The sequence below is a fragment of the Oncorhynchus mykiss genome, chromosome 18, assembly GCF_013265735.2.
Source record: "Oncorhynchus mykiss isolate Arlee chromosome 18, USDA_OmykA_1.1, whole genome shotgun sequence".
Taxonomy (NCBI): domain Eukaryota; kingdom Metazoa; phylum Chordata; class Actinopteri; order Salmoniformes; family Salmonidae; genus Oncorhynchus; species Oncorhynchus mykiss.
The window spans coordinates 46,644,587-46,671,321 of NC_048582.1; the positions used below are offsets into that span (position 1 = coordinate 46,644,587).

At 43.2% G+C, this 26,735-nt stretch overlaps 1 protein-coding gene across 2 annotated transcripts; it reads left to right on the forward strand.

The window, feature by feature from the left end:
- LOC110496835 (collagen alpha-1(IX) chain) lies at window positions 1-26,484 on the forward strand. Of its 2 annotated transcripts, XM_036952944.1 has the most exons (38): window positions 1-347; window positions 3,789-3,874; window positions 6,090-6,164; window positions 7,235-7,364; window positions 9,543-9,789; window positions 10,097-10,246; window positions 10,810-10,890; window positions 11,577-11,594; window positions 11,802-11,900; window positions 12,080-12,115; window positions 12,572-12,643; window positions 14,209-14,253; window positions 14,363-14,398; window positions 14,548-14,571; window positions 14,716-14,769; window positions 14,985-15,056; window positions 15,429-15,470; window positions 15,755-15,811; window positions 16,025-16,078; window positions 16,228-16,281; window positions 16,657-16,710; window positions 16,809-16,862; window positions 16,996-17,049; window positions 17,174-17,227; window positions 17,449-17,502; window positions 19,366-19,419; window positions 19,749-19,793; window positions 19,894-19,947; window positions 20,069-20,122; window positions 20,365-20,490; window positions 20,591-20,626; window positions 20,732-20,776; window positions 20,880-20,912; window positions 21,063-21,209; window positions 22,103-22,157; window positions 22,262-22,456; window positions 25,171-25,257; window positions 25,465-26,484. In XM_036952944.1, exons 1-38 carry the CDS (start codon window positions 319-321, stop codon window positions 25,668-25,670), a joined length of 2,868 nt encoding a protein of 955 aa, XP_036808839.1. In that variant the 5' UTR covers window positions 1-318; the 3' UTR covers window positions 25,671-26,484. The 2 variants fall into 2 exon arrangements, with proteins under 2 accessions (XP_036808839.1, XP_036808840.1); XM_036952945.1 differs by lacking the exon at window positions 11,577-11,594.
- The last annotated feature ends 251 nt before the right edge of the window (window positions 26,485-26,735 follow it).

The following is a 26,735-nucleotide window of genomic DNA, read 5'->3' on the forward strand; positions in this document are numbered from 1 at the left end:
CCCAGTTTGAGCATCCCCAGCCCTGGTCCCACCAGTCAGTCCTCACCATGCTCTCCCAGCACCAGGACTGAACTTCAGAGGGAACTAACCTAAGATTCATGTCTGTGGCTCCTTTTGCTCCTTTACCTCACTCACTGCTATCTGTCTGTCTGTCTGTCTGTCTGTCTGTCTGTCTGTCTGTCTGTCTGTCTGTCTGTCTGTCTGTCTGTCTGTCTGTCTGTCTGTCTGTCTGTCTGTCTGTCTGTCTGTCTGTCTGTCTGTCTGTCTGTCTGCTCTTAAAGCCCTGCGTCGCCCATCACACCTAGACGGGAGCAAAACATGGAGCACCACTGTGCTGTCTTGACAAGGTAAGAGCATTTTGAATGACACATGTATTGTGCAGTTATTTACATGTTGAAGTAGTAATATCTGGGTGGATTGGCACATTATTGGGATCCACTTGAGTGTGACCTTACTGTGGGAAAATCACGAGGTCAGAGTTCAGTCAGGCTTACTGTTGTCTTGACGTAATATATTTCTAGTCTGAGGATTTGCTAGTCAAGAAATGATGAAACAGTATGACATTCTCTCTGTAGCAGTGTTTCCCAAACATTTCTCCAAGAATCCTCAGCCATTCCACTTATCTGATGCATTCCAGAGCCAGACGATGTGATTCAAATACTGTCAATAAAGGCTTGGTGATTAGTTGACCAGTTGATTAGTGTGCTACAACTCCAATAAATCAAATAAATTGTATGGCTTGGGGTACTAGAGGAGAGATTTGGGAAACATTGCTCGTTAGGAATCCACTCTTTTCATCACGGATAGATAAAGTAGAATAGATAGAATAATGACCAAATAACATTATATAAGAAAAAAACCTTACACATACAGTACTTTTTTATTAGGAACTGAAAATACTCACGCTTGAATTTATACAGCCTTGAAATTAGCCAGTGATGTTGTGGGCTGGTACCATTATAATATTTAGCTCTGCATGGATTATAGAAGCTCCGTGGCCAGAGGCCAAGATTGAGATAGCACAGCTTTATAATCTGGCCCACACTCACGCACACACACACGCGCAGACTGTAAACCTTTTTTTGTGGGCATTCGAACATAGGAAAAATAAAGCTGTTAAGCCTTAAGAATGCTTCCTCTCCTCCTTAGCTCTCCAGTGGGCTGGTTAACTGTGTCTTTGTCATGATTTAAAGCTCTGTCAAAAATCCATCTGGCCTCTCGAATAGCCCCTGTCACACGGACAGTGTCATGTGGTGTGTGTGTGTGCCTGCTTGCCTGTGTGTGTGTCAGTGCGTGCATGCTGGCCTGTCACCTTTTGACCCACTGTGGCAATGAAAGTGACACACACACACACACACACACACACTTTTTACTTTTATAGCCATAAAGATTTGTCTGGGGAATGCTACCAAATTATTAACATAGTAATTAAAGTGATTGATACCGCAGGGTTTAATTTGTAAGGCTGAGCAGCAGAGACTGGAATGAGGGTCCAGTTGGTGTAATTAAGACAGATGAGCCACGCCAGGAGAGCTGCAGAGCTGGCATGCTACACGGTCCAGGCTCTGTGACGCCGGGGGACAAGGCCATATGTGTGACGCCAGAGGCACAGGGAGGAGGAGGCCAAAAAACGTTCAAGCAATCTCTGGATGCTGGCGATGACACACTGTGCTTTTCACTCAGAGTGACTGATCACCGAGTTGTGATTGCTCTCTGTGGAAGGCAAAACAGGCGCAATCTTAAATATGTTTGTGTTCTTATCGGTAATGCCGTTGACCTATCTTTCACAGCACAGTAGCACAGACTAGAACATCTGGCAGTTATAGGATATTGATTTATAGTTTTATCAGTGGTCTGACAACATCGTATGGGGGAAAAGTCAAAACACAATTGCTTTGTCCAAAGATATTTTCTGCAGCTCAAGAGCTGATGTTAAGACTGCAGTCAAGCTTTCCCAAACCACCATTGTCAAAACTATTGTTTGCTGTGACAGTTCATCCCCAGGGCTTGGGAGTCTATGGTGCACCAGGCATCAAGGAACACTAAGATTCCCTTCCTGTATGTCACAGCACAGAGGGAATATACATCTCTGTTGTGAATTAACCCCAGTTAGTGCTACATTGCATTCTCTCTCTCTCTCTCTCTCTCTCTCTCTCTCTCTCTCTCTCTCTCTCTCTCTCTCTCTCTCTCTCTCTCTCTCTCTCTCTCTCTCCTTCCCCTCACTCTCATGTCTCACACTAAAACTGCTCTGCACAACTAGTGGCCACATATGGAGATGCAGGGCAAGTCCGTTTTACAACAACAAAGCTGTTACTTCAAACAACAAACGTCTTTGCGCCCACGATAGAACAGCAGAGTATTTGACCGTGATTGTTTTATTCTTAATGCTGGAGCTCCCAGCTACCGTTTAATATACAAAACCAAAACAATAACAAATGCGCCTGGGGGCAGCCGGTGGCGCTGTTTGCCCAAATGCAGATCTCAGCTTTAACACGGCACCAATCCTATCTCTTTCTAAAAAATACCTCTGTGCATACTGTCTCTGCCGTCACACACTGCCTTGGTGCCTTTGCCGTCACTCCATATCACCCTGCCTGTCAGCCTTCTGATAGAAGAAGAGGCTGTGGAAGGTTGAGGAAAACAAGGCCAGGGGAGGGAGAAAGAGAGAATTGCCTGTGGATCGGTTTGAGGACACACAGCACAATGTTGTTGCTTTATGTAGTACACATTCATATGTAGGCCACAGGAGGTTGGTGGCACCTTAATTGCGGAGGACAGGGTCGTGGTAATGGCTGGAATGGGTATAAAACACATGAAACACATTGTTTCCATGTGTTTAGATTGCCATTACATTCGCTCTGTTCCGGCCATTATTATGAGCCGTCCTCGCTTTAGCAGCCTCCTATGGTGTCGGCCTTTGTATGACAACAATGGTCAGTGGCCGGCTCTCCACAGTCATTTTCACTGTTTCTGCGTTCTACAACACAATGTCTGTCTTTACTGTGTGTAGTTATTACTTCTCTATTTCTGCCAGCCGATTTAGCAATGACATGTATTCTTACTCTGGAGTTGAGCTAGTGTATTAGACAATGTACACTCGTGTCTGGCGTAGATCTATACTCGTGTCTGACATAGATGTACACTTGTGTCTGGCGCTGATCTACACTCGTGTCTGACATAGATGTACACTCGTGTCTTGCGTAGATCTACACTCGTGTCTGACATAGATGTACACTTGTGTCTGGCGCAGATCTACACTCGTGTCTGACGTAGATCTACACTCGTGTCTGGAATAGATGTACACTCGTGTTTGACATATATCTACACTCGTGTCTGACATAGATGTACACTCGTGTCTGACATATATGTACACTCATGTCTGACGTAGATGTACACTCGTGTCTGACATAGATGTACACTCGAGTATGACTGCTTATGAACATCCTCATGACACAGTTTCCCCCATTACCTGTCAAAGGAGAAATGTGTGGGTTTCTGTGTTTGTATTATCATAAGATCTTCATCTATCAAACTAATTGTAGTCATTGATATACAGTAATGATCAGTACGTCACATACTGTATGTTACTTCTGTCAGATAATATTGATGTGTCTACGTGAGTTTTAACCTCTTTTAATGTGTCGGTACTCTAAAGCTTTATCAATTTAGGCCAATGACAGATCACTGACCCAGCTGTCCTCTCTCTCTCTCTCTCTCTCTCTCTCTCTCTCACTCCCTCTCTCTCTCTCTCTCTCCCTTTCTCTTTGTCTCTTTCTCTCTTCCCACAGGAAGCGACCACGGCACCCAGTAATGTTGCTGTACTCCTCTACCTGCATGGCCCTCCTCTCTCTCCTACTCTCTCCTGCCCTCAGCCGTAAGTTACTCAGAAGCCTTCAGGGTCATGATGGGAACATCACTTCCTCATAACGGTGTACTACTGGGATGTGGTGTTTGCTTGCACAGCTACTTTTGATATGGATAATTAACTTTCTTTTTGGTATCAAAACACAAACATTGTTTCAGAATACTATCACAGGTCATTCCATTTATTATAATTGCAAATATATTATTAAGACAGAAATAGCAGACATAGTGTAGCCTACTGTACTAGTCTGTAGATTAATTCAGATAATCTCTTGTTTCTTAATTGTTACAGATGCCGTATCTTAATTTGATCATGCTGTTGTTGCGTGATTTTTTTGCAAAGGCTTCTAAAGTTTGTAGTTTCCATTTAAACATGTCAGACTTGGTTAGCCCTAGTGAAAAATGTCTCAAGCCCTACAAAAATAAATATGTCAATTATAATCCGCATAATAATTCACATGATTTTCCTTCTGTAGCAAACTGGCTCAAATTAAGATTCTACATCTGTATAAGCCTCTCTTCCAAGCTGTCAGAGAGATATAATAGCACACATTATGGGTGTTTTCAACATCAAAACAAATACATTACAGACTTGGGGGAATATCTAATGCAGAAAACAAACCTAATGGTTATTCTTATTACGTGTAAAGATACTTGGGGGAATATCTAATGCAGAAAACAAACCTAATGGTTATTCTTATTACGTGTAAAGTGAATGCCATCTTGTAGCACGGTTTGCTTTCGCAGTACAAGCACATGATGTGTGGTCTAATAGGTAGCTAGATGACTTTCCTTTTGGAAATGGTCTGCTTACATCCACTAGTCATCATCATAGCTCTCAGTCACACGTAACGGCGGTGTTGTACTGTAAGAGCTGAGCTGAAGTCCATCTCAATCTCCTGCTCATTTAGCGCAATGACTAGGCGGCTAAAACACTTGGGGTGAATCCAAAATGACATCCTATTCCCATTATAGTGCACTACTTTTGACCAGAGCCTATAGAGATATGGTCAAAAGTAGTGCACTATATATGGAATAGGGTGCCATTTGGGACACATTCCCTGGTGTTGGAGAGAGAGCCGTTAACTCCTTACAGCCCACACTGCACAGTTAGAGAAGTGTTTATGGCCACTAAACACACAGGATAAATACCATCTCCCCAAAGTATCCCCTCCACTCAGCAGTTACGGTGGAGTTGATAGGTGCTTCCAGATGTGTTGCCTGCACAGTCTGCACATCCAAATGCGCTGACTCAGGTTATTGACTGGGAGTAGAGGCTAGAGGTACTCCGGCACCCAGTGCTGTTTCATTACTTCCAGATCTTTGTTTTCTAGTTTCCCCATGCAATGCATTTTCATCCTCATATCGAACAGGAGGAGGAGGCTAGGAGATTTGTTTTCTGATTCTTGAGTACTTTAGTAGCTTCACATTGAGATGTTACTGCTACAGTAGAGCAAGGCTCTTCAATGAAACATTACCAGATGTTTCCCGCTGTCGTTGTTTCACGTTTCAAGGTTCACTTTTAAGGTTTTAGTTGAGAAGGAAATGTAAAAAATCACCTCAGGGTTCAGTTACATTACATCACCTCTTTTTTTCAATGAATCGCATCGAATGACAGTTAACAATTTAGAATCCCAGACAGATACGAAGGCTATATTAAACTAACAAAGACTAAAGACACAAGAATATTATAGGTCACTCAATCACACAAGAAAAACACAATAGCATAATAGTGTGATTGATGACTCTTGGCTTCTTACATTAGCCCCCAGGGGGACATGCATCTCAATAACTGACAGGAAGATGAATAAATTAACAAAGAAGAGCCATTACCTGTCCGTCTGACCTTCTTTGGTCACTTTACAGACTTCGCAGTGTATGTAAGGCAATATGGCACAGTCACACTACAACATTCATCAACATTACCTCTGTCATCCCATACTGATATATTTAAAGCACATCGAAGTATGCGTCCATTATTTCCAGACAATACACACGCTGTTGAGTTTGTGCTTGTGTAATTAACCTGAGAAATACAGACGCTGCAGCTTTAAGAATAACCAACATTAAAAATGCATCCAGTGTGGATCATGAGCATAATGTGAATTGGCATTCTTACCTTGTTTTATCACCTGTGAACGGTCTCCCGGTGCTCTCCCCTTGAAGATGGCACTGTGAACAGAAACATCATAACCAAGCTGCTTCCTCTGTGTGTTTTCCCTCAGAGTTAGATCTCAACAGGTTAGATGGGGACACAGCTGTCTGCCCTCCCATGAGAAATGGACAGGATGACCTTCCAGGTAAAGTATACGGTAGATACTAACCATCGTATGTTGTCTTTTAGAAATATTGACTTTGTGAATATGCGTAGTAACTCGTAACTAGTAAGTCGTCTTCATCCCTGGTTGGACGTGAGGCAGCAACTATTTGCTTCCACTGCGGTCTGACTTTGGCCACAGCTTGCTTGACCTACACCATGAGATATGGATATAGTTCATGATGTAATCAAAGGAGACCTGCATGGGACGACATATTACGTATCTCAACCTTGTATCAAACACTACAAGACATCTCAGGAGCTCTGAGCCAGTAGCAATGAGATGTCTTTCTGTAGCCAAGTCTCACCTCCCTTCAAGACACCAGGTGAGAAGGGAGCAGTAGTTCAACACTATGGTCCCTGTGGTTTTTCTCATCCCCAGTCAGCAAAGACTTACATTTTAAATGACCAGAAAACCACCAGCCTCGGTTTACAGAAATCCCTAAGGAAGCAAAATACAGAATGTCACAATTAAGTTAGCTGCTGTGATTGCTTAGTGAGCTGGGCTGGGCTGTGTAAATGGGTAATGACTTGAGACACCTTTACGTTTCAAATGAGCCACATCAAATATTCCACTGGAGCCTGAAAGATTTTTAGTAGGAACAATTCTAACTCAGCAAGATGTTAATTGTGTACCAGCGCTCTGGTAGGAACAGATGTACTAGCTGCCTTCAAAGAACACGTTGTACTATGTGTTGCCAGCCCAGGCAAGAGAACAACTAATTACAATAATATGCTAGTTTTATCACTGCACCCAGTGTTTTATACAGAGTATGAAATAAGAATAAACCGTTGAACATAGTAAAGTGCGACAACACCGAAATTCCAAAATGTCCACTTCACGTGACTTGTTGCAAACTAGAATGTGAACCAGAAATATACAAAAAAGACCAGTACCTGTCAATCAGATGTGCATTGTTTCTTTTTCTACTCCTGGAACACAGTATATAACGTATACTTCACCAGAATGACTATATATGTACAGTAATTTAACACGTCCTTTATTCAGAACGATACAGGACATGTCTGAAAATCAGTTTACCTCTCTTTTAGGGTTTGATCTGATCACCCAGTTCCAGTTGGACGTTATTCCTCTGAAGGGGGTGAGGAAGGTGGAGGGCTCCACTCCTCTCCAGGTGGCGTACCGCCTCGATAAGGAGGCCAACTTCCAGATTCCTACCAGGTAAGGAAAAACAGAAAAACAAAATGCCGGAGCTTGTCGATGCAGGTGTTGTATTATTATGGCTTGATAAGGGAGGCCAGCTTTCAATACCTATCAGGTAAAGATAGAATGAAGAAACCAGAACGAGCAACACACATATAATCGCTAAACACTCACACACACACACACACACACACACACACACACACACACACACCCACGCACACGCACACACACATGCACACACACACAAAGAAATGCTTTCCCCTGGGTCGATGCAGGTGTGGTATTATTATAGGTTCCTGACAGGTGTTATCACACTGGGAAACAGCTTGTAATTGGCTGAGAACAACATGTCTGAACCTATTTGGCATCTCTTGGCGACGATGGGGGAACCCCCACCCCCAGACCCCACTGTAACCATGGAATATCTCCTCAAGGAAACACAGAGAGACATATTTCATTATGCTGCATTCTTAGTTGTAGTTTTATTCTCTTGTTCCTGTCTGTGCTCATAAAGGATTCTGGGAATCAAAAGAGACAGGTGGTGACAGCCTGAGCAGCTTCCTGTGTGAAGAGAGACTGTGTGTGTCTGTGTGTTTGTGTTTGGGTGTGTGTCTTGCCTAGATCAAGCAGTGAATGTGTGGGGATCCTCTAGCCTGGTACTGTACCCTGTCATTTGTTTGATCTAAAACTACTACACAATCTGCCGTTTTCAGCTTAGACCATTTGCACATTGCTCAGTAGGCCAGAAGTTGTTGTCAGGTGTTAACCTTTTTTTACATAACTACAGCTGTCCTCCGGTGTTTCACTGGTGGTCTGGTCTGGTCTGGCTAATGACCTGTTTACACATTCTGTTGTGTAACATACTGACACCTCCCAGTCTGCCTCATGCCACTCAGGACAACGTGACGCTAATCCCAAAAACATGTATCCCTCTGAGTCCAGTGGCCAGTCTGTCTGGGCTTTGAAGTCTGTTGTCAGAGGGGTTCCTTTCCGATACTCGTTCCCTTACCACTGCAGGGGATAGAGGCCTACAACACAACACACTTCAAACTCTGGCCTAGGCTGTGCGAGACTTTCTCCCAAGGTGCACTTAACACACACACACACACACACACACACACACACACACACACACACGCACACAGCAGGAACGTTAGAGAGAGTGGTCTTCATTTGTTTTATTGGGTTACAGGAAAGTCCTTCTTTATTGCCTTGTCTTGATCTATTTACAAGCCGACTGCAGCTCTGCAGCTACCGTCCATAAAGGCACCACCTATGGAGCCCTTGGCCTGGCTAGTTAAAACACCAGGGCTCGTATTCCTAAATCTTTAAGTAGGAGTTCTGCTCTAGGATCAGTTTTCCCTTTGAGGTATTAATGATTTGACCGGAGGGGCCCTGATCTGAGATCAGCATCTGAGACACTTAATGAATACCAGCCTAGAGGTTTCGGACTGGAGAGACTGGAGAGCAGTCTTCATGTTAGAAACTGAGACGGGTCGACTGATTGGTTGATCTGTTGATCAGAGCCACTGGGGCTCTGCTTCTGTTTAAAACAGAAGGGTTTGATTTGGAAAATAAAGGACCTCATTGTTCCTTTGGAGTAATTGGAACTGTTGCGTTATGAATGCATCATGCATTAGAGACAGGGAGAGATGGAGGATAGAGAGAGAGAAAGAGTGAGGGATGGAGAGCTTTAACATAAAAGTGTTAGGGTTTGATTGATGTCTCCATTCATAATGTTATGGTGGGCGTGAGGAGCTGGAAGCCAACTGAAGCGCTGTGTGTGATGCTTTGTGATCGTGGCCTGCAGCAGTTTTACCTCTGCTTTGTGATGATGAGTGTCTTTGACAACAGCCAACGTCAGAGATCTGACATCATAGAACCAAACTGTGTGTGATGGAAAGCTGCTTTTCTTTTTAACGCACTGCGAAACGTCGCCCTCTGTGACCTCTTCTCTATGACTCTAAAATGTAACTAAAATGCATTCTTTATGAGAATGATTCAAATGAGGATTTTGTAAAGATAAGTTTGAACCCTTTCCTCTGTCCATCCATCCTTCTCCCACTGAGGATGAACTTCCCTAAGGGCTTCCCTGTTGAGGTCTCCTTCATGTGTCAACCCTTTCCTCTCCTCCTCCCTCCCTCTCTCACCCATCTTCCTCTTCATCTTCATCTTCTGTTCTTCTCCACCCAGGCTCAACTTCCCCCGGGGTTTCCCTGACGAGTACTCCGTCATGGTCACGTTCCGTATGATCAAGAACACGGTGAACAAGGTGTGGAACGTGTGGCAGGTAGTGGACGAGGACGGCCGGAAGCAGGCGGGGCTCAGGCTAAATGGAGACCAGCAAGCGCTGGAGTACTTCCTGATGGGCCAGGATGGCAACCTGCAGACCGTCACCTTCCCGGGGCTCTCTGTGTTGTTCAACACCAAGTGGCACAAGGTGATGGAATTACTGATGGTACTCCTGGTTCACATTACAAAATCTAGTAACTATCCCAAAATTCCCAGTTTTTCCAGAAATCCCGGATGGAGGGTTCCCAGAATCAGGAAGGAATAAGCAGGAAACCCTGGGAATTTTGAGAACGTTACTGGAAATGTGCAACCCTACATCTGGTACAATGTATTAGTGACTGATTACCAAATTAGCATTTTCAAAGCTTGTTTATTTAGCTATCAGTCTCCCAATGACATGAATTACGGTGGCCCCTGAGGATCAACAACAGTAACCCTATAGCATATCCTTACAGATGATGATTGGAGTGGAGAAAGACCAGGTCACCCTGTATGTGGACTGTCAGCCCGTGGACAAAAAGCCTATCAAGGGGAAAGGCCCCGTCAACACAGAGGGAGATACACTTATTGGGAGGCTGGACGTTGATGCTGATGCTTCTGTTGTGGTGAGTGGGGCAGGGATAGCCTGGTCCCAGATTGGTTTGTGCTGTATTGCCAACTCTTGTGGTCGTTGTTTGGGATGACAATAACCATATGAGTTGGCAAGACCGCACAAACAGATCTGGGACCAGGCTAAGGCTGAGAAGGTATTGGTTCCCCAGCGGTGCTATGTTATACAGTAAGCGCTATAATATGAGTCTGTGAAGCTCTTCTACCATACAGGATATGGGTTTATATGTGTGCTGAGCACGGCTGTAATTCTAAAGTGCTGCCACAATAGCAGAACTGCAGCTCAGTGGGGTTCCACTGCCGCAAAATCATGTTCCACTATTCAAAAATCTCCCTAGAGGAAAATGCCAGCTCTAACACATTCAGCTCGTAGAGAGAGCTATAGGAACTGTACCATAGGCAAGCATAGGTATAGTTTCAGTGTCATATGATTCTATCCCAAAAATATTTGATTGAAGTTGAAAAATGTTAGGTCACGTCATGTTTAACCATGCCATGCTATTCTATGCTATGCTATGCTATGTTAAATGATCCATATCAGGCCATTGTCTCGTTCTAGTTTGAACTCCAGTGGATGCTGATCCATTGCGACCCAAAGAGAGCCAATCGAGAGAACTGCCAGGAGCTGCCTGCCATAGAGGTAACAACAACAACCCAGGCTACACCTGGGCTTTACTTGCTTTGGTTTTAGGTTCATATTGACCAGCAACATAACTTTCACTAACTGGCTTCTGTGAATCTGCACCTGCAAAATGGTGAAGAGATAGGATGGCCTGTTATACCGTTGTAGGAGTGCCGTGATCACAATCAATATGTGAAATAACCACTTCTGTTCATGCAGAGGGAATACTGGCAGCTCTCACTCTCAATTTGGACTAGACACATTTCATAAAGTGGTTCCATTTTGGCAGCACATTAAAGTCTGACTCCTCAGGTCAGAACTGTAGATTAGAGTACATGCTGTCCTATTGTCCCATAGACTGAAAAGCTCCCGTCTGTCTTTATGATGCAAATATGTCTATCAATTTGACAATGGTCTATTCCCTCTAGCTTTGAGGTTAACTTTTCTGTGTACCTTTTCAGTACGCCAACACTAAAATGGTACAGGGGGGCTGTATACTACAGGGACTATAGGTTTCCTATGGGGTTCTGGATGTCAATGACAGCATGAAATGCTCACAGCCAGAGCCATAGATAGGGCCTATATGATTCTGCTCACAGCTATTGTTTTTGGACAGGTGCTTTTGCTTCTCCCGACACTTTGGGTGAAGGTGGTGTGACTACTTCACTAACTCTACATGTTTCTTATTTCTCTTGCTTCTTCAGATGTATGCCAATGCTGAGGTATTTATCTTTTCTACCTTCTTTTTTCTTGGTGTTTTTGGGGCAAATAATCTACTTCAATGCTCTGTTGCCTGATTGCCTTGATGCTTTGTTTCTTTAGTAGCACAATCAAACTCTGGCTGGAGTAAGACATTTCTTCACTCCCCTCAGAGTGGCCTTCAGTCCTTGGCATGTACTCATCGACTGTGTTGTCTCTTCTCCATCCAGCCTGACCCCAAGCCTGTCCCTGTCCCTGGCCCTCCCGGTTCCACTGGCCCTGAGGGGCCCCGGGGGCCACACGGAGAGGACGGCAGAGACGGGAGAGATGTAAGTTTATCCACCCCAACTAAACTACATATAGAATGAAAAATGAACCATCGCATTATGTCATTTACCATGCTGGATATTGCCTCAAACTGCATATTCGACAGACAGTAAACACTTTTCTTGATTCTCTATTCTCAATGACTAGAATGGATAACCAATGTCTTTCTTTTTACTTGTAGGGCCTTCCAGGTTCACCTGGCAGTGCTGGCACTACTGTAAGTAGGAGATATATTATATCTCATATTATATATCATATTATTAAATGTGTTTCATTATCTTAGTATTTATTTAGCTCTTTGTTTCCATCCTGCAGCTTAACCAATGTCATTACTTACAATCAATTTAGCTGCAAAAATAGATCAGTGTTCTCTCCTCCACCCTGCCTTCCCCTTATGTCTCTCTGTCGGTCCTGATGAAAATTGCACATCTTTCATTGATTAAGTTAAACGCTGACCGGCACTGCCACGGTGTATCTTAGCAACGGTGAGGAGCAATGCAGATGGATGATAAATCTGTTTGTCAGATTTCTCTGTATAAAGAGCAATACTTAGCTTTTGTTGTGTCTGCTACGTGTGGCTTTGGTTGTGTCTGTAACTCAGCCGCCTGTTGTGTCTTTAACTCAGCCATCTGTTGTGTCTGTAACTCAGCTGTCGGTTGTGTCTGTAACTCAGGGGGCCAAAGGTGACCAGGGGGAGATTGGTTTGCCTGGACAGAGAGGCCTGCCTGGCTTACCAGGAGCTTCTGTAAGTATCTCTACTTCCTACTGTACCAAACACAACACACACTACCTGTCACACACTCAACCTGTACCACACACACTACCTATCACACACTCAACCTGTACCACACACACTACCTGTCACACACTCAACCTGTACCACACACACTACCTGTCACACACTCAACCTGTACAACACACACTACCTGTCACACACTCAACCTGGACCACACACACACTACCTGTCACACACTCAACCTGTAACACACACACACTACCTGTCACACACTCAACCTGTACCACACACACACTACCTGTCACACACTCAACCTGTACCACACACTACCTGTCACACACTCAACATGTACCACACTCAACCTGTACCACACACACAACCTGTCACACACTCAACTTGTACCACACACAACCTGTACCACACACACTACCTGTACCACACACACGACCTGTACCACACACTACCTATACCACACACACACTACCTGTCACACACTCAACCTGTACCACACACTCAACCTGTACCACACACACTACCTGTACCACACACAACCTGTACCACACACAACCTGTACCACCCACACTACCTCTACCGCACACAACCTGTACCACGCACACACTACTTGTACCACACAGTACCTGTACCACACACACTACCTGTCACACACTCAACTTGTACCACACACACTACCTGTCACACATTCAACCTGTACCACACACTCAACCTGTACCACACACACACTACCTGTCACACACTCAACTTGTACCACACACACAGTACCTGTCACACACTCAAACTGTACCACACACTCAACCTGTACCACACACTCAACCTGTACCACCCGCACTACTTGTACCACACTCAACCTGTACCACACACTCAACCTGTACCACACACTCAACCTGTACAACCCACACTACTTGTACCACACTCAATCTGTACCACACACTCAACCTGTACCACACACTCAAGCTGTACCACACTCAACCTGTACCACACCCTCAACCTGTACTACCCACACTACCTGTACCACACTCAACCTGTACCACACACTACCTGTACCACACTCAACCTGTACCACACTCAAGCTGTACCACACACATTACCTGTCACACACTCAACCTGTACCACACACACTACCTGTCACACACTCAACTTGTACCACACACACACTACCTGTCACACACTCAAACTGTACCACACACTCAACCTGTACCACACCCTCAACCTGTACTACCCACACTACCTGTACCACACACTACCTGTACCACACTCAACCTGTACCACACTCAAGCTGTACCACACACATTACCTGTCACACACTCAACCTGTACCACACACACTACCTGTCACACACTCAACTTGTACCACACACAACATGTACCACATTCATTCCTCTATTTTGCCTTGTGGAGCAAGACAAGGTTGTTCTCTATCACCTTATGTATTAGCATATGGCCATTGAACCGTTTACAGCACCTTTCCACCACTCAACTGATATTATTAGAATTCAAACCAGTGGAGAGAGAATGTTTTAGTTTGTAGACCAATGATTTCTCATATTTTTAATGAAGGGAGTGCCTGGTTCAATGGGCCCAAGAGGACCTGTGGGTGAGAGAGTGAGTTATTTTTCTTCCCAGAACCTACTAAAGAAACAATATGTTGCAAATAACTTTAACAGCAGGGACAGTGTTAAGTAATATTGTACTGTTCTGTGTCCAATAACAGGGACTTCAAGGTTTTCCTGGACCAGCAGGCTCTCCCGTAAGTATTCAGTATTTTTAGATCATTATATATTAATGGGAACATTTTGCTGATATTTATAGCCGTCAAGCCATGGAACATGTCAGACCGCTTAATTTCTATAGCTAAATAAGAGGATGTAGCTGATCGCTTTTTCTCTCATTTCCCAGGGCCCTGAGACAGCTGGACCTCCCGTATGTACTACAAACTCTTCAACATCTTTACATCGTCTTCAGCCCGTGCTCTAAACAGCATTAAGACAGCATACAGTATTTTAATCGAGCCCTACTACCGGGCTATAGAATAGTCACATAACTTGTGTATGTCGCTCCCTACAGGGCCCACCTGGGAAAGCAGGAACTCCAGGAGACGAGGGGAACATTGGGCCTGAGGTCAGTGTTCAAATAAGGATCCCATAGTAATGACTTTAGTAATGACTGAATAAATAGACACTACGTGTCATAGCAGTCATAGTCCACTTTATCATTGCTCCTTTTGATAGTCTGTGGACGATTTTGTAACATACATTACTGATATGTCAGACTTTTCTGTGTCTAGTAGGACATTCTCTGTGTGTTTCATGTATAACAGTCCATATTGTTATCAGGGTCCCCCTGGGCCTAGAGGAGGTCTGGGTCTCCCTGGTCCCGCTGGTCTACCAGGACCACCTGGACCTGTGGTAAGTACTGATGCTAACCTCTGACCTCTGGATCTAACCTGAAATTGGTGAATTCAACATCTGTATACTATCTGTGTGAATTGACCTCTGTTTTTCCGACTTGGAGTCTTGACCGATATTCCTCTCTGTTATGGCTTTGTCTCTTTGGTCTTTCTCATGAATTAACCTAACTATTTATTTAGTCAATATCGTCATAAGAGTCCTCTCCAACTTTTAGGGTGATAATCAGTATCACTTCTGCATTAATGGACATTGATTGCACAGCCTCAAACACGGGAGATCTTTGCTGTAGTGTTTGTGGACTTACAAACTCTGCTTTAGATGTCACTCCATAGAGATATGTACTGTGTCACTCACTCTGTTGTCTTTAAGGGACCACCTGGGTCTGGAAAAGCTGAGGGGAGTGGGGATGATGTGAGTCTCTTTTTATCACCTTTCTCAGGGTTAAACCAACTTTCACAGGGTCTGCTAGAGGGTGGGACTAGGTGGTTCAGCCGAATGTTGTTGCAATAACTACACTTCAGCCTAATTCACACTTCCCTTAGACACTGTTGTTGCTGCTGCCCATTAATTCTGACAAATCTGCATGTGGAACATTGGTAGCTATAGTATTCTTCAGTCAGTGGCTATTGAGGAGGTGAGCCCCCTACAGGTGTAGTGATAATGTTATATCTGTGTCTGTCTACATTTGTCTGCAGTGCCCTGCTGCCTGTCCAGCTGGACCACAGGGAAACCCAGGGTTGTCAGGGATGAAGGTGAGGAATCTTAATGGCGGACACTGAATGAAATTCCATACCTGGCTTTGGGGAAAAAATCCCTTATCATTACTCACACCATTGTGGCCACTGGTTGTCTCTGATACCAGTATCTGATAATTGAATGGATTGATGTACGGCTTATCCAGACTTTACATTGTAGGAGTGGAATGACTGTATGAACCACCAAATGGATTGTTATGTCATCTCCAGGGACACAAGGGATTACCAGGTGATAATGGAGCTGCAGGGGAAGCTGGACAAAAGGTATGACAAGCAATCAATTCTCATGTTTAGTGAAAAAAGTGTGATGTTTGACAATGTGCTTAAGTACATTGGGTGCTTAGGGTGATTATTCAAGCACACAAATCGCTAGATGTGAGCATTTGTGTTTTTCCTATGTTGCTAATCCACAGGGTGAGCCAGGACCATCTGGGGTGCAGGGCCTAACAGGCAAGATGGGAGATGATGTAAGAACCGTCCTTGCTCTGAAAGATACCAACACATACAGGCTGATATTCTACTTCACTGTCTGGTATCGAAAATCCCAGTCACTTGTTTTGTATTTTCTACACCTATTTTTTCCTGTTCCAAGCAGAACATAGGTAGTGAGAATGCCAACATTTCTGCCTCTAACGGAAATTGGTATTTTGAGCATACTATAATGTTACATAAGATTTCTGCCTAAAGCACAAAATGCACATTCAGAGATGATACACAAGAGTTTCTGCTTCAAGTCAAATTGGTCATACAACCAGCCATTTATAACTGTTTAATGTTTTTGCTGTGCATCACTGTGAATCCTACTAAGTATAATACATTTTCACATCTGTAATGCATTCCAGGGACAAAGAGGTACTATTGGTTTTCCTGGTAGTCCTGGAGATAAAGGAGACAGGGTAAGGGTTTAAAACAATATTTACTACAAGTCGTGTGAATGTTCTACTTGTGTGTTTAGGGTCTAAAACTCACCGTGCGTGTTCTCTCCTCCTCCCAGGGTCCCCCTGGTTTCAACGGCATCCCAGGACCCACCGGACCACCGGGTTCTCCTGTAAGCACTGCTCATTTAATCAACTCCGTCAATTATAACTGCCATTTTCAATCAATGACTGGAGGACAGACTGTGGTTGACATTACCTAGGGCTGAACGGTATGTTCTGTATTGACTACTTGTTTTTTGTTAGGGTATGGAGGGCATTCGTGGACGTCAGGGTCTGGAGGGAGAAAAGGGCGATGATGTGAGTATCTCCTCTCTTCTACAGTATCTCTAGTGTTTTTACTGGGCTTTCTGAATATGGTTTGGTTCGAAGCCTTTCTGTTCAACTAAATTGTTGCATGGTTCATTGCGTGGGCGTTTCTCAGGGAGCCATCGGTCCTCAGGGAGATCAGGGTCCTGTTGGTGCAAAGGGAGACACTGTGAGTAAACAAACAATACAACATAAATTGATCTTATTTCCTTAGTAATAAGTCATCAGATGGATGCAGGATCCTTTTGTAGTGTTAGTTGTATAGTTAGATTGACCTGAACAATTCATATTTTGTAACATCGCCCATATTTTTTACGAGTGTGATTATGATGCTGAGGTTTTGTTGCTGTTGTTGTTGTTGTTGTGGTCAATGATGAACTGTGATTACAGGGTACTCCTGGGGCAGATGGCATGGATGGACTCCCTGGAGTGGATGGAGCTAAGGTCAGTCTTCGTTTTATGGCTACTGTACATACAGTTGAAGTGGGAAGTTTACAAACACCTGAGCCAAATACATTTAAACTCAGTTTTTCACAATTCCTGACATTTGATCCGAATAAAAATGCACTGTTTTAGGTCAGTTTGGATAACCACTTTATTTTAAGATTGTGAAATGTCAGAATAATAGGAGAGAGAATTATTTATTTCAGCTTTTGTCTCTTTCATCACATTCCCAGTGGGTCAGAAGTTTACATACTCACTTAGTATTTGGTAGAATTGCCTTTAAATTGTTTAACTTGGGTCTTATGTTTTGGGTATTGTTCCACAACCTTCCCACAATAAGTTGGGTGAATTTTGGACTATTCCTCCTGACAGAGCTGGGGTAACTGAGTCAGGTTTGCAGGCCTCACATATGCTTTTTCAGTTCTGCCAACACATTTTCTTTAGGATTGAGGTCAGGGCTTTGTGATGGCCAATCCAATACCTTGACTTTCTTGTCCTTAAGTCAGGTTTGCAGGCCTCACACATGCTTTTTCAGTTCTGCCAACACATTTTCTTTAGGATTGAGGTCAATGACCCCAAGCATTCTTCCAAAGTTGTGGCAAAATTGCCACAACTTTGGAAGAATGCTTGGGGTCATTGTCCATTTGGAAGACTCATTGGCGACCAAGCTTTAACTTCCTGACTGATGTCTTGAGATGTTGTTTCAATATATCCACCTAATTTGCTGCCTCATGATGCCATCTATTTTGTAAAGTACACTAGTCCCTCCTGCAGCAAAGTACCCCCACAACATGATGCTGCCACCCTCGTGCTTCACGGTTGGGATGGTGTTCTTCGGCTTGCAAGCCTCCCCCTTTTTCCTCCAAACATAACGATGGTCATTATGGCCAAACAGTTCTATTTTTTTCAGCAGACCAGAGGACAAAAAGTACGATCTTTGTCCCCATGTGCAAACCGTAGTCTGGCTTTTTTATGGCGGTTTTGGAGCAGTGACTTCTTCCTTGCTGAGCGGCCTTTCAGTTTATGTCGCTAAAGGACTTGTTTTACTGTGGGTATAGATACTTTTGTACCTGTTTCCTCCAGCATCTTCACAAGGTCCTTTGCTGTTGTTCTGGGATCGATTTGCACTTTTTGCACCAAAGTACATTCATCTCTAGGAGACAGAACGTGTCTCCGTTCTGAGCGTTATGATGGCAGCATGTTCCCATGGTGTTTATACTTGCGTACTATTGTTTGTACAGATGAACGTGGTACCTTCAGGCATTTGGAAATTGCTCCCAAGGATGAACCAGACTTGTGGAGGTCTACAATTTTTTTCTGAGGTTTTGGCTGATTTCTTTTGATTTTCCCATGATGTCAAGCAAAGAGGCACTGAGTTTGAAGGTAGACCTTGAAATACATCCACAGGTACACCTCCAATTGACTTAAATTATGTCAATTAGCCTATCAGAAGCTTCTAAAGCCATCACATAATTTTCTGGAATTTTCAAAGTTGTTTAAAGGCACAGTCAACTTAGTGTATGTAAACTTCTGACCCACTGGAATTGGGATACAGTTCATTATAAGTGAAATAATCTGTCTGTAAACAATTGTTGGAAAAATGACTTATGTCATGCACAAAGTAGATGTCCTAACCGACTTGCCACAACTATAGTTTGTTAACAAGAAACTTTTGGGGTGGTTGAAAAACGTGTTTTATTGACTCCAACCTAAGTGTATGTTAACTTCCAACTTCAACTGTATATATAGTTCAGTTTAGTTAGTTAGTATAGTTTAAATAAAGATAATATATCCTGTCTTACAAGATCTGTCAAGAAATCAATCTGTTATCCTGTGAACATACAGTACCTGTCTTTCCAACAGGGAGAAGCTGGCGTTCCTGGGACTGTAGGAATCAGGGGTGTCGTCGGAATTCCAGTGAGTCTAATATTCATCTTTGACGTTTGTATAAGATAAATATAATTAATCTAAGAATATAATTATAAATTAGATTACCTTTTGGTATTAAAAGGAAAGCAAAAGCTAGGAAAATCAATAGATTGGTTGGTTGCCTTCCAGTCAAACCACACTGCAGACCAGATTAATAAAACCTGTAGGTTTATACAGGTCAGAGGTCATAGCAGGGGAAACAGAATCAACAGGAACAACACAACAAGGAAGTAGTCCATCCCTTATGTTGTAATGCTCTCAAAAATAACAACATACTGTACGGTATTCTGAGGATATCCTGTGTGTTGTTTCTGCAGGGCTTCCCAGGAAAGCAGGGTCTGGTTGGAGCTGGAGGTGCCAAGGTAAAAATGTGTGCTTGTGTGTGTCTGTGTGCGTGCGTGTCTTGGATACAGTTTCATTCCTTGTGTTTGTCTATTGTAAACAGTATGCTTTTTTGTGCAGGGTGACACAGGAGCTGACGGACCAGTAGGACCAATCGGAGTTCCTGGGAAAACAGTGAGTATCTAATTTCACACTTAAGTGTTTATTATCACTCAACACTGCTAGCCATGATTGTGGATCCCATATTCTACTGATGGTGCTGAAGATGCTTAAATAGACTATATCGTTTGTTTAGGGGGCAACTGGAACAGCAGGAGAAGATGGGAAACCAGGAGACAAAGGAACTACTGTAAGTTGACAATTCTTTACATTTTATTCAATTTCAACAGTTTATAATAGTCTGTTATTAAATCTAGATGACAGTAGTCATTTTTTATTCCTATATTCAACTATGATTGTCATGCATACTGCTCATCAATAACAATCCCTGTCTGACGGTAACAATGACAGCTAAACTCCTTAAACCCACAATTATAAGAGTACCTTTAATGATAACCATGAGTCTTATTGATCCTGCTTCACTCTCCCCAGGGCGAGACAGGAAAGCAGGGACCAGTGGGGGTCACAGGTGATACAGGCATGCCGGGTGACAAAGGGGACAAAGGTGACACTGGTGAAAAGGGACTGAAGGGTCACACTGGATACAAGGGAGACCAAGTGAGTCCTGATGTGTAGTAGTTTATTGTTTTAGTAATAGTTGTCAGTTTGTAGAGGAAGGGGTTTGAATGACTTCTAATTTCCTGTGTCTTGTTCCTAGGGCCCTATTGGTCCCAATGGCCCAAAGGGAAGTGAAGTAAGTCTATGGATTCACATCAATACCATATATCATGTGAACAATGAGACAGTATTATTTTGTAAGATACAGTATGTGTATTGACAATCTTACCTCTATCCTCAGGGTGATCCAGGTCTTACAGGCAATTCTGGAGTCAAGGGAGACCAGGTATATGTTCTACTGAGAGATACATTTGATCTTGCTTTAGTATTCCCCTGTATTTGTAGTGACTACAATGGTCCTAATTCAGTCGATTATTGTTGTTTTATAGGGTCCTTCTGGTGTTCCTGGAATCAAAGGAGAGGTACAGAACAATGTCACAGTTTAATTGATTGGTTGATTGGTTGGTTAATCAATTGGTTGGTTGGTTGGTTGGTTGGTTGGTGGAATAATTGAATGATGTATGGTATACAGTTAACATTTAAGTTGTGTTGTGTTGTCCACTCACCTCTAGGTTGGAGAGAAGGGCATGAGGGGATATACCGGGGAAAATGGTAGACCAGGGCAGCCGGGTCATGAGGGTTTGACCGGTCCCCAGGGAGCCAATGGACTGGAGGGAGAGAGAGGGTTACATGGATCACCTGGGCCTAGAGGCCTACCTGTAAGTACCTTTAACCTTGGCCTAGAGGCCTACCTGTAAGTACCTTTAACCTGGGCCTAGAGGCCTACCTGTAATTACCTTTAACCTGGGCCTAGAGGCCTACCTGTAATTACCTTTAACCTGGGCCTAGAAGCCTACCTGTAAGTACCTTTAACCTGGGCCTAGAGGCCTACCTGTAATTATCTTTAACCTGGGCCTAGAGGCCTACCTGTAATTACCTTTAACCTGGGCCTAGAAGCCTACCTGTAATTACCTTTAACCTGGGCCTAGAGGCCTACCTGTAATTACCTTTAACCTGGGCCTAGAGGCCTACCTGTAATTACCTTTAACCTGGGCCTAGAAGCCTACCTGTAATTACCTTTAACCTGGGCCTAGAGGCCTACCTGTAATTACCTTTAACCTGGGCCTAGAGGCCTACCTGTAATTACCTTTAACCTGGGCCTAGAGGCCTACCTGTAATTACCTTTAATCTGGGCCTAGAAGCCTACCTGTAATTACCTTTAACCTGGGCCTAGAAGCCTACCTGTAATTACCTTTAACCTGGGCCTAGAAGCCTACCTGTAAGTACCTTTAACCTGGGCCTAGAAGCCTACCTGTAATTACCTTTAACCTGGGCCTAGAGGCCTACCTGTAATTATCTTTAACCTGGGCCTAGAGGCCTACCTGTAATTACCTTTAACCTGGGCCTAGAAGCCTACCTGTAATTACCTTTAACCTGGGCCTAGAGGCCTACCTGTAATTACCTTTAACCTGGGCCTAGAGGCCTACCTGTAATTACCTTTAACCTGGGCCTAGAAGCCTAGCTGTAATTACCTTCTTCCAAGCAAATGAAGGATGACTGTAAAACACACGGGTGTTAATTAATATACTTTTCACCCTTCCAAACCCAATAGGGTCCTAAAATGAATGATATCAAACTTCGCGAACTATGCTCAGCAATTGTTGAAGGTACGTGAATATTGTGTAGCCTACACACTGTAACAATCATTTAAGGCAGGCTGACATGTAGGGTGCTTTGTTCAACTGACATTTGAATAATTCTCTCCATCTAGAACACTTAGCAGAGTTTAAGAAAGAGGTCCTAAAGAAACCAGCAGCGATCGGGGCCCCTGGCATGGCAGGACTGCGGGGCCCCGCAGGTCCACCGGGCCCAGCAGGGACTGCAGGAGAGGCCGGTCCCAGAGGACTGATGGGAATGAAGGGACCACCTGGATACTTTGGGTTACCAGGCACACCTGGAAAACAAGGTAGGACTAGGTGGATACCCAAAGATGACCAAAGGTAACGGGAGAATTATGTATCAATAACTTGCTAGATAAAGGTGAAATGTATAAAGAACTGATCATTCCACTGGAATACTTCGGCCATCTTGGAAATGGCCATTTCATTGTGTACGGTAGAGAACATAGAAACTATAACCAGGAAAGTATAGACACAGTACAAATAGTTAGGCCTTATATTTGTCCATTATAGTGTATTTCTGTAGAGGGCCCACAGCCGTACTGACGGATGCAATCTATTTAAACCTATTTCAATATTTTTGAGAAATACTGCATTGTCTGGCCTACAGGTTGGCCACAGTACAGCAGCTTAGTGCCAGGGTTGGGGAATAACTGACTACATGTTACGTTACCAGCTAAAATATTGTAATCATGTTAGTGATACTTTTAAAAACTAAATGATTCATTCGAGGATGATTTTTAAATTCAGAAAGGAGATTTGGACACTTCTCTGTTTTCTCAATGACATTCAAATCAGGGTTGAAAAAAGGCGCAAGTTTAAGTTTGTTCCACCTGAGCGAGTCTGACCAGAAGTTAGAGACCACTATGATGACACACCAAATGGGTTTGATGGATCACAGGAAAGATCAGGAATAGGATTTTGTAGGCTACAGTCCAAGCTGTCTTCCGATGGTATGACTGCTGTTGGCATCCAAAGATTATTCAACTTGAATAAATGCTTGGAGGTAAGGATGACAGCAGTGGTGTAGTCTACGGCGATACGGATATCACTTATTATTGATATCTACATAGTGAATTGATGTGAATCACACTGCTGCTCTCTCATTTAGCTGTTTGAGCTTTATGGATTGTGGTTGTTGTGGATGGCTGTTCACAAATCTAAATGTGTATTTGAACCCAATAATGGTTGTATTTGAACCAAATAGTGGTTGAATTCAAGAAGTTTAAGCTGCCTATTAATCATTGCTTTTGAAACCAGTGGACAGCCAGTGAAAAATGCGCTCTTGCAACAGCTGCACATTGCGGATCCCAGCCTATGGAATAAAAGTAGGTCTTTCTAATTCATGCTGATAAAAATAATACATCCATAGGCCTAATGGACACATGTTCAAACTCACACACTTTTGATAGACTTAAAGGGGCGATATATAGTTGCTACATACATTTTTGGATAATTACACACATATACGACCGTTCAAAAGTTTGTGGTCACTTAGAAATGTCCTTGTTTTTGAAAGAAAATAATTTTTTTTGTCCATTAGCTAATCCAAGTTTATAATTTTAAACGGCTAATTGATCATTAGAAAACCCTTTTGTAATTATGTTAGCACAGCTGAAAACTGTTGTTCTGATTAAAGAAGCAATACAACTGGCCTTCTTTAGACTAGTTGAGTATCTGGAGCATCAGCATATGTGGGTTCGATAACAGGCTCAAAATGGCCAGAAACAAAGAACTTTCTTCTGAAACTCATCAGTCTATTCTTGTTCTGAGAAATTAAGGCTATTTCATGCGAGAAATTGCCAAGAAAATGAAGATCTCATACAGCGTTGTGTACTATTCCCTTAACAGTACAGTGCAAACTGGCTCTAACCAGAATAGAAAGAGGAGTGGGAGGCACTGGTGCACAACTGAGCAAGAGGACAAGTACATTAGAGTGTCTAGTTTGAGAAACAGATGCCTCACAAGTCCTCAACTGGCAGCTTCATTAAATAGTACCCCCTAAAACACCAGTCTCAACGTCAACAGTGAAGAGGCGACTCCGGGTTGCTGGCCTTCTAGGCAGAGTTCCTCTGTCCAGTTTCTGTGTTATTTTGCCCATCTTAATATTTTATTTTTATTGACCAGTCTGAGATATGGCTTTTTCTTTGCAACTCTGACTAGAGGTCAGACACTAGACACTCTAATGTACTTGTCCTCTTGCTCAGTTGTGCACCGGGGCACTCCTCTTTCTATTCTGGTTAGCGCCAGTTTGCTCTGTTCTGTGAAGTGAGTAGTAATTGTTTCATTGCCCTTTAAACAACTGCATATTATCAAGATATCAAAGTCTCACCAACAAAAAGGTAAACAATAGGCCTATAGCAAATGCAGCATATGGCATTAATTTTTCACATGTAAATAGAACTTTTCAGTAGTGCTCAAAGCATGCCAACCCATGAGCACAGCATTTATTTTTCAGCTTGAATCAATGTGCCCAATCCGTCCACCATGACAACAAAATCATAAACAACAGAGTAGGGCTGGCTAATAAGTCCTTAGTTTTGGGGTTATGCTCAGGTCAACAATTTGGTTAATCTATACTTCCAGATATCCAAGTCCTATTCTTGAAGATCAAGGGGTATAACATTTATTAGAATGACTGGAATTCTGATAGACTTTGGTTTTTCATGTAAAGAAATTATTTAATCGTATTATTGTATGTAGTAGAAAGCGATGGGTTAGAAGAAGCCTACATATCCAACCCATAAAGTAATATGTAACATCCATATATGGCCAGCTATGTAAACTTTACCATTGATATTTATCCTGCAGTAGACGTGGTTCAATTTGTAACATACACCTTTGTCTTCTTATAATGCCTCTTAAGGGGAAAGTAATCTAAAAGTAACACACCTACACACAAACAAAAACACACAAATAAATACCTCATGTGGCGATAATAACCCATTTCAGACAGTCAATGTACAACATGTGAAAGGAAATGTCTTCCTCTTCTCTGTAGGTGACGCTGGTGTAAAGGGAGATACAGGACATAAGGGAGACAACGGAGTGGGAATCCCAGGAAGTCCAGGAGAGCCAGGCCCACCAGGTAACATCACCCCTCCCCCATTCTTATCTTGCCTAACACCTGAATATTTTAGCTCCTCAAGTGTATGCCAATGCTTTAGCTCAGCAGGCTCACACAGTCTGGTGTCACTCAAGAGACCTGGGTTTGAACCCAGTTGGTCACACATAGACATGACGAGGCGTTGTTCAGTACCTGTTGCCATCATCTCCCTCATCCTTTGTCTCTCAGGTGTGGCTGGCGTCCCTGGCATCGGGAAGGACGGTAAAGATGGAGCTCCCGGTAAAGACGGTGTTAATGGTAGCCCAGGTGCCTCTGGTTCCAGGGGAGCTACAGGAGCCCCAGGCTATTGTGACCCCTCAAACTGTATAGGCAGGCCCCCACCTCTCTACATGAGTGGGGGGAAGAAATCCTTCAGCTACAGCAAGGGGCCGTGAGGAACACAAGCAGAAGCTCAGAACACATTGCATCTCTAGCAGCAGCAAGACATGGCGTGACGTACCCAGTTCAGGAGTGGTAATACATGGGAGTCTTCACATGTCTCCCTCATCGCACCGCAGAGCCAACGAGAAACAGAGACAAGGCAAATGTAATTTAGAATACTGTATAGATATTTTTCTAGCTTTTCATCTTTTAGACTGATGCATCGTTTTTTGTGGAGAGAGCTTATCTGATGTTATGCATTCTAAGACAGCTGCTATTGATTTTAAGCTAGCCTTTAAACTGATCAGTGGCCCATCATAGCCCAAGTGCTGTCCCAAAGACAAATTACACAAACTTCTAAAATGACCATTTTGTTAAATTAATGTTGTTCCGTTCATACCCACAGATTCAGGTAGACAGACAGGGCAATGTGTTGGTTTTCAAATAACACAAAGGTAAATACTGTATGTATTTTACTTCTATTCATGTACAGTTTAATTCCTTGTTTAAATAAATTCATAAAAAAATGTCCTCACCAGCACCATGTACAGTACGAAGTTCAGCCTTTCACAAATAACAAAACCTCAAACTGTGCTTTGGAATCATTCATTTTCAATATTGATCAATGAACCAATAAATAACGGCAAAGTCCACTACCATGATGAGCCATAGACAGATATTGGTAGTTCCTGTTTTCATTCAGTCACTTGAACATAGATTATCCTGTGTTATACAGAAGTTGTACAGTACGAGTACACATGTTTTTCCTTGTTGTTGTTTTTTCTAACAATGTAATAAACTGTTTTGTTTGGGAAATATTGCACATCAGACCCGTGAGTTGTTTTTGTGAACAGCTACCGTTACCTTTAGGGAAGCATTTTAGAACAAACCGTCCATCCATTCTTTTATATTGGCCCTCCAGGGAAGATATAACATGGCATTTTTCATGGTATCCAATAGATAGTTACAGTCTTGTCCCATCACTGCAACGGGAGAAGCAAAGGTCGAGAGCCATGCATCGTCTAAAACACGACCCTGCCAAGCCGTACTGCTCACTTAACCCGGAAGCCAGCCGCACT

Excerpts from the sequence above, each read along its gene's own strand:
- LOC110496835 (XM_036952944.1), top strand. The coding sequence starts at position 319 with ATGGAGCACCACTGTGCTGTCTTGACAAG. Across the intron at positions 12,644-14,208 it reads CTGGCTTACCAGGAGCTTCT|GGAGTGCCTGGTTCAATGGG; the intron begins GTAAGTATCTCT and ends TTTTTAATGAAG. Across the intron at positions 22,457-25,170 it reads AGGCACACCTGGAAAACAAG|GTGACGCTGGTGTAAAGGGA; the intron begins GTAGGACTAGGT and ends TCTTCTCTGTAG.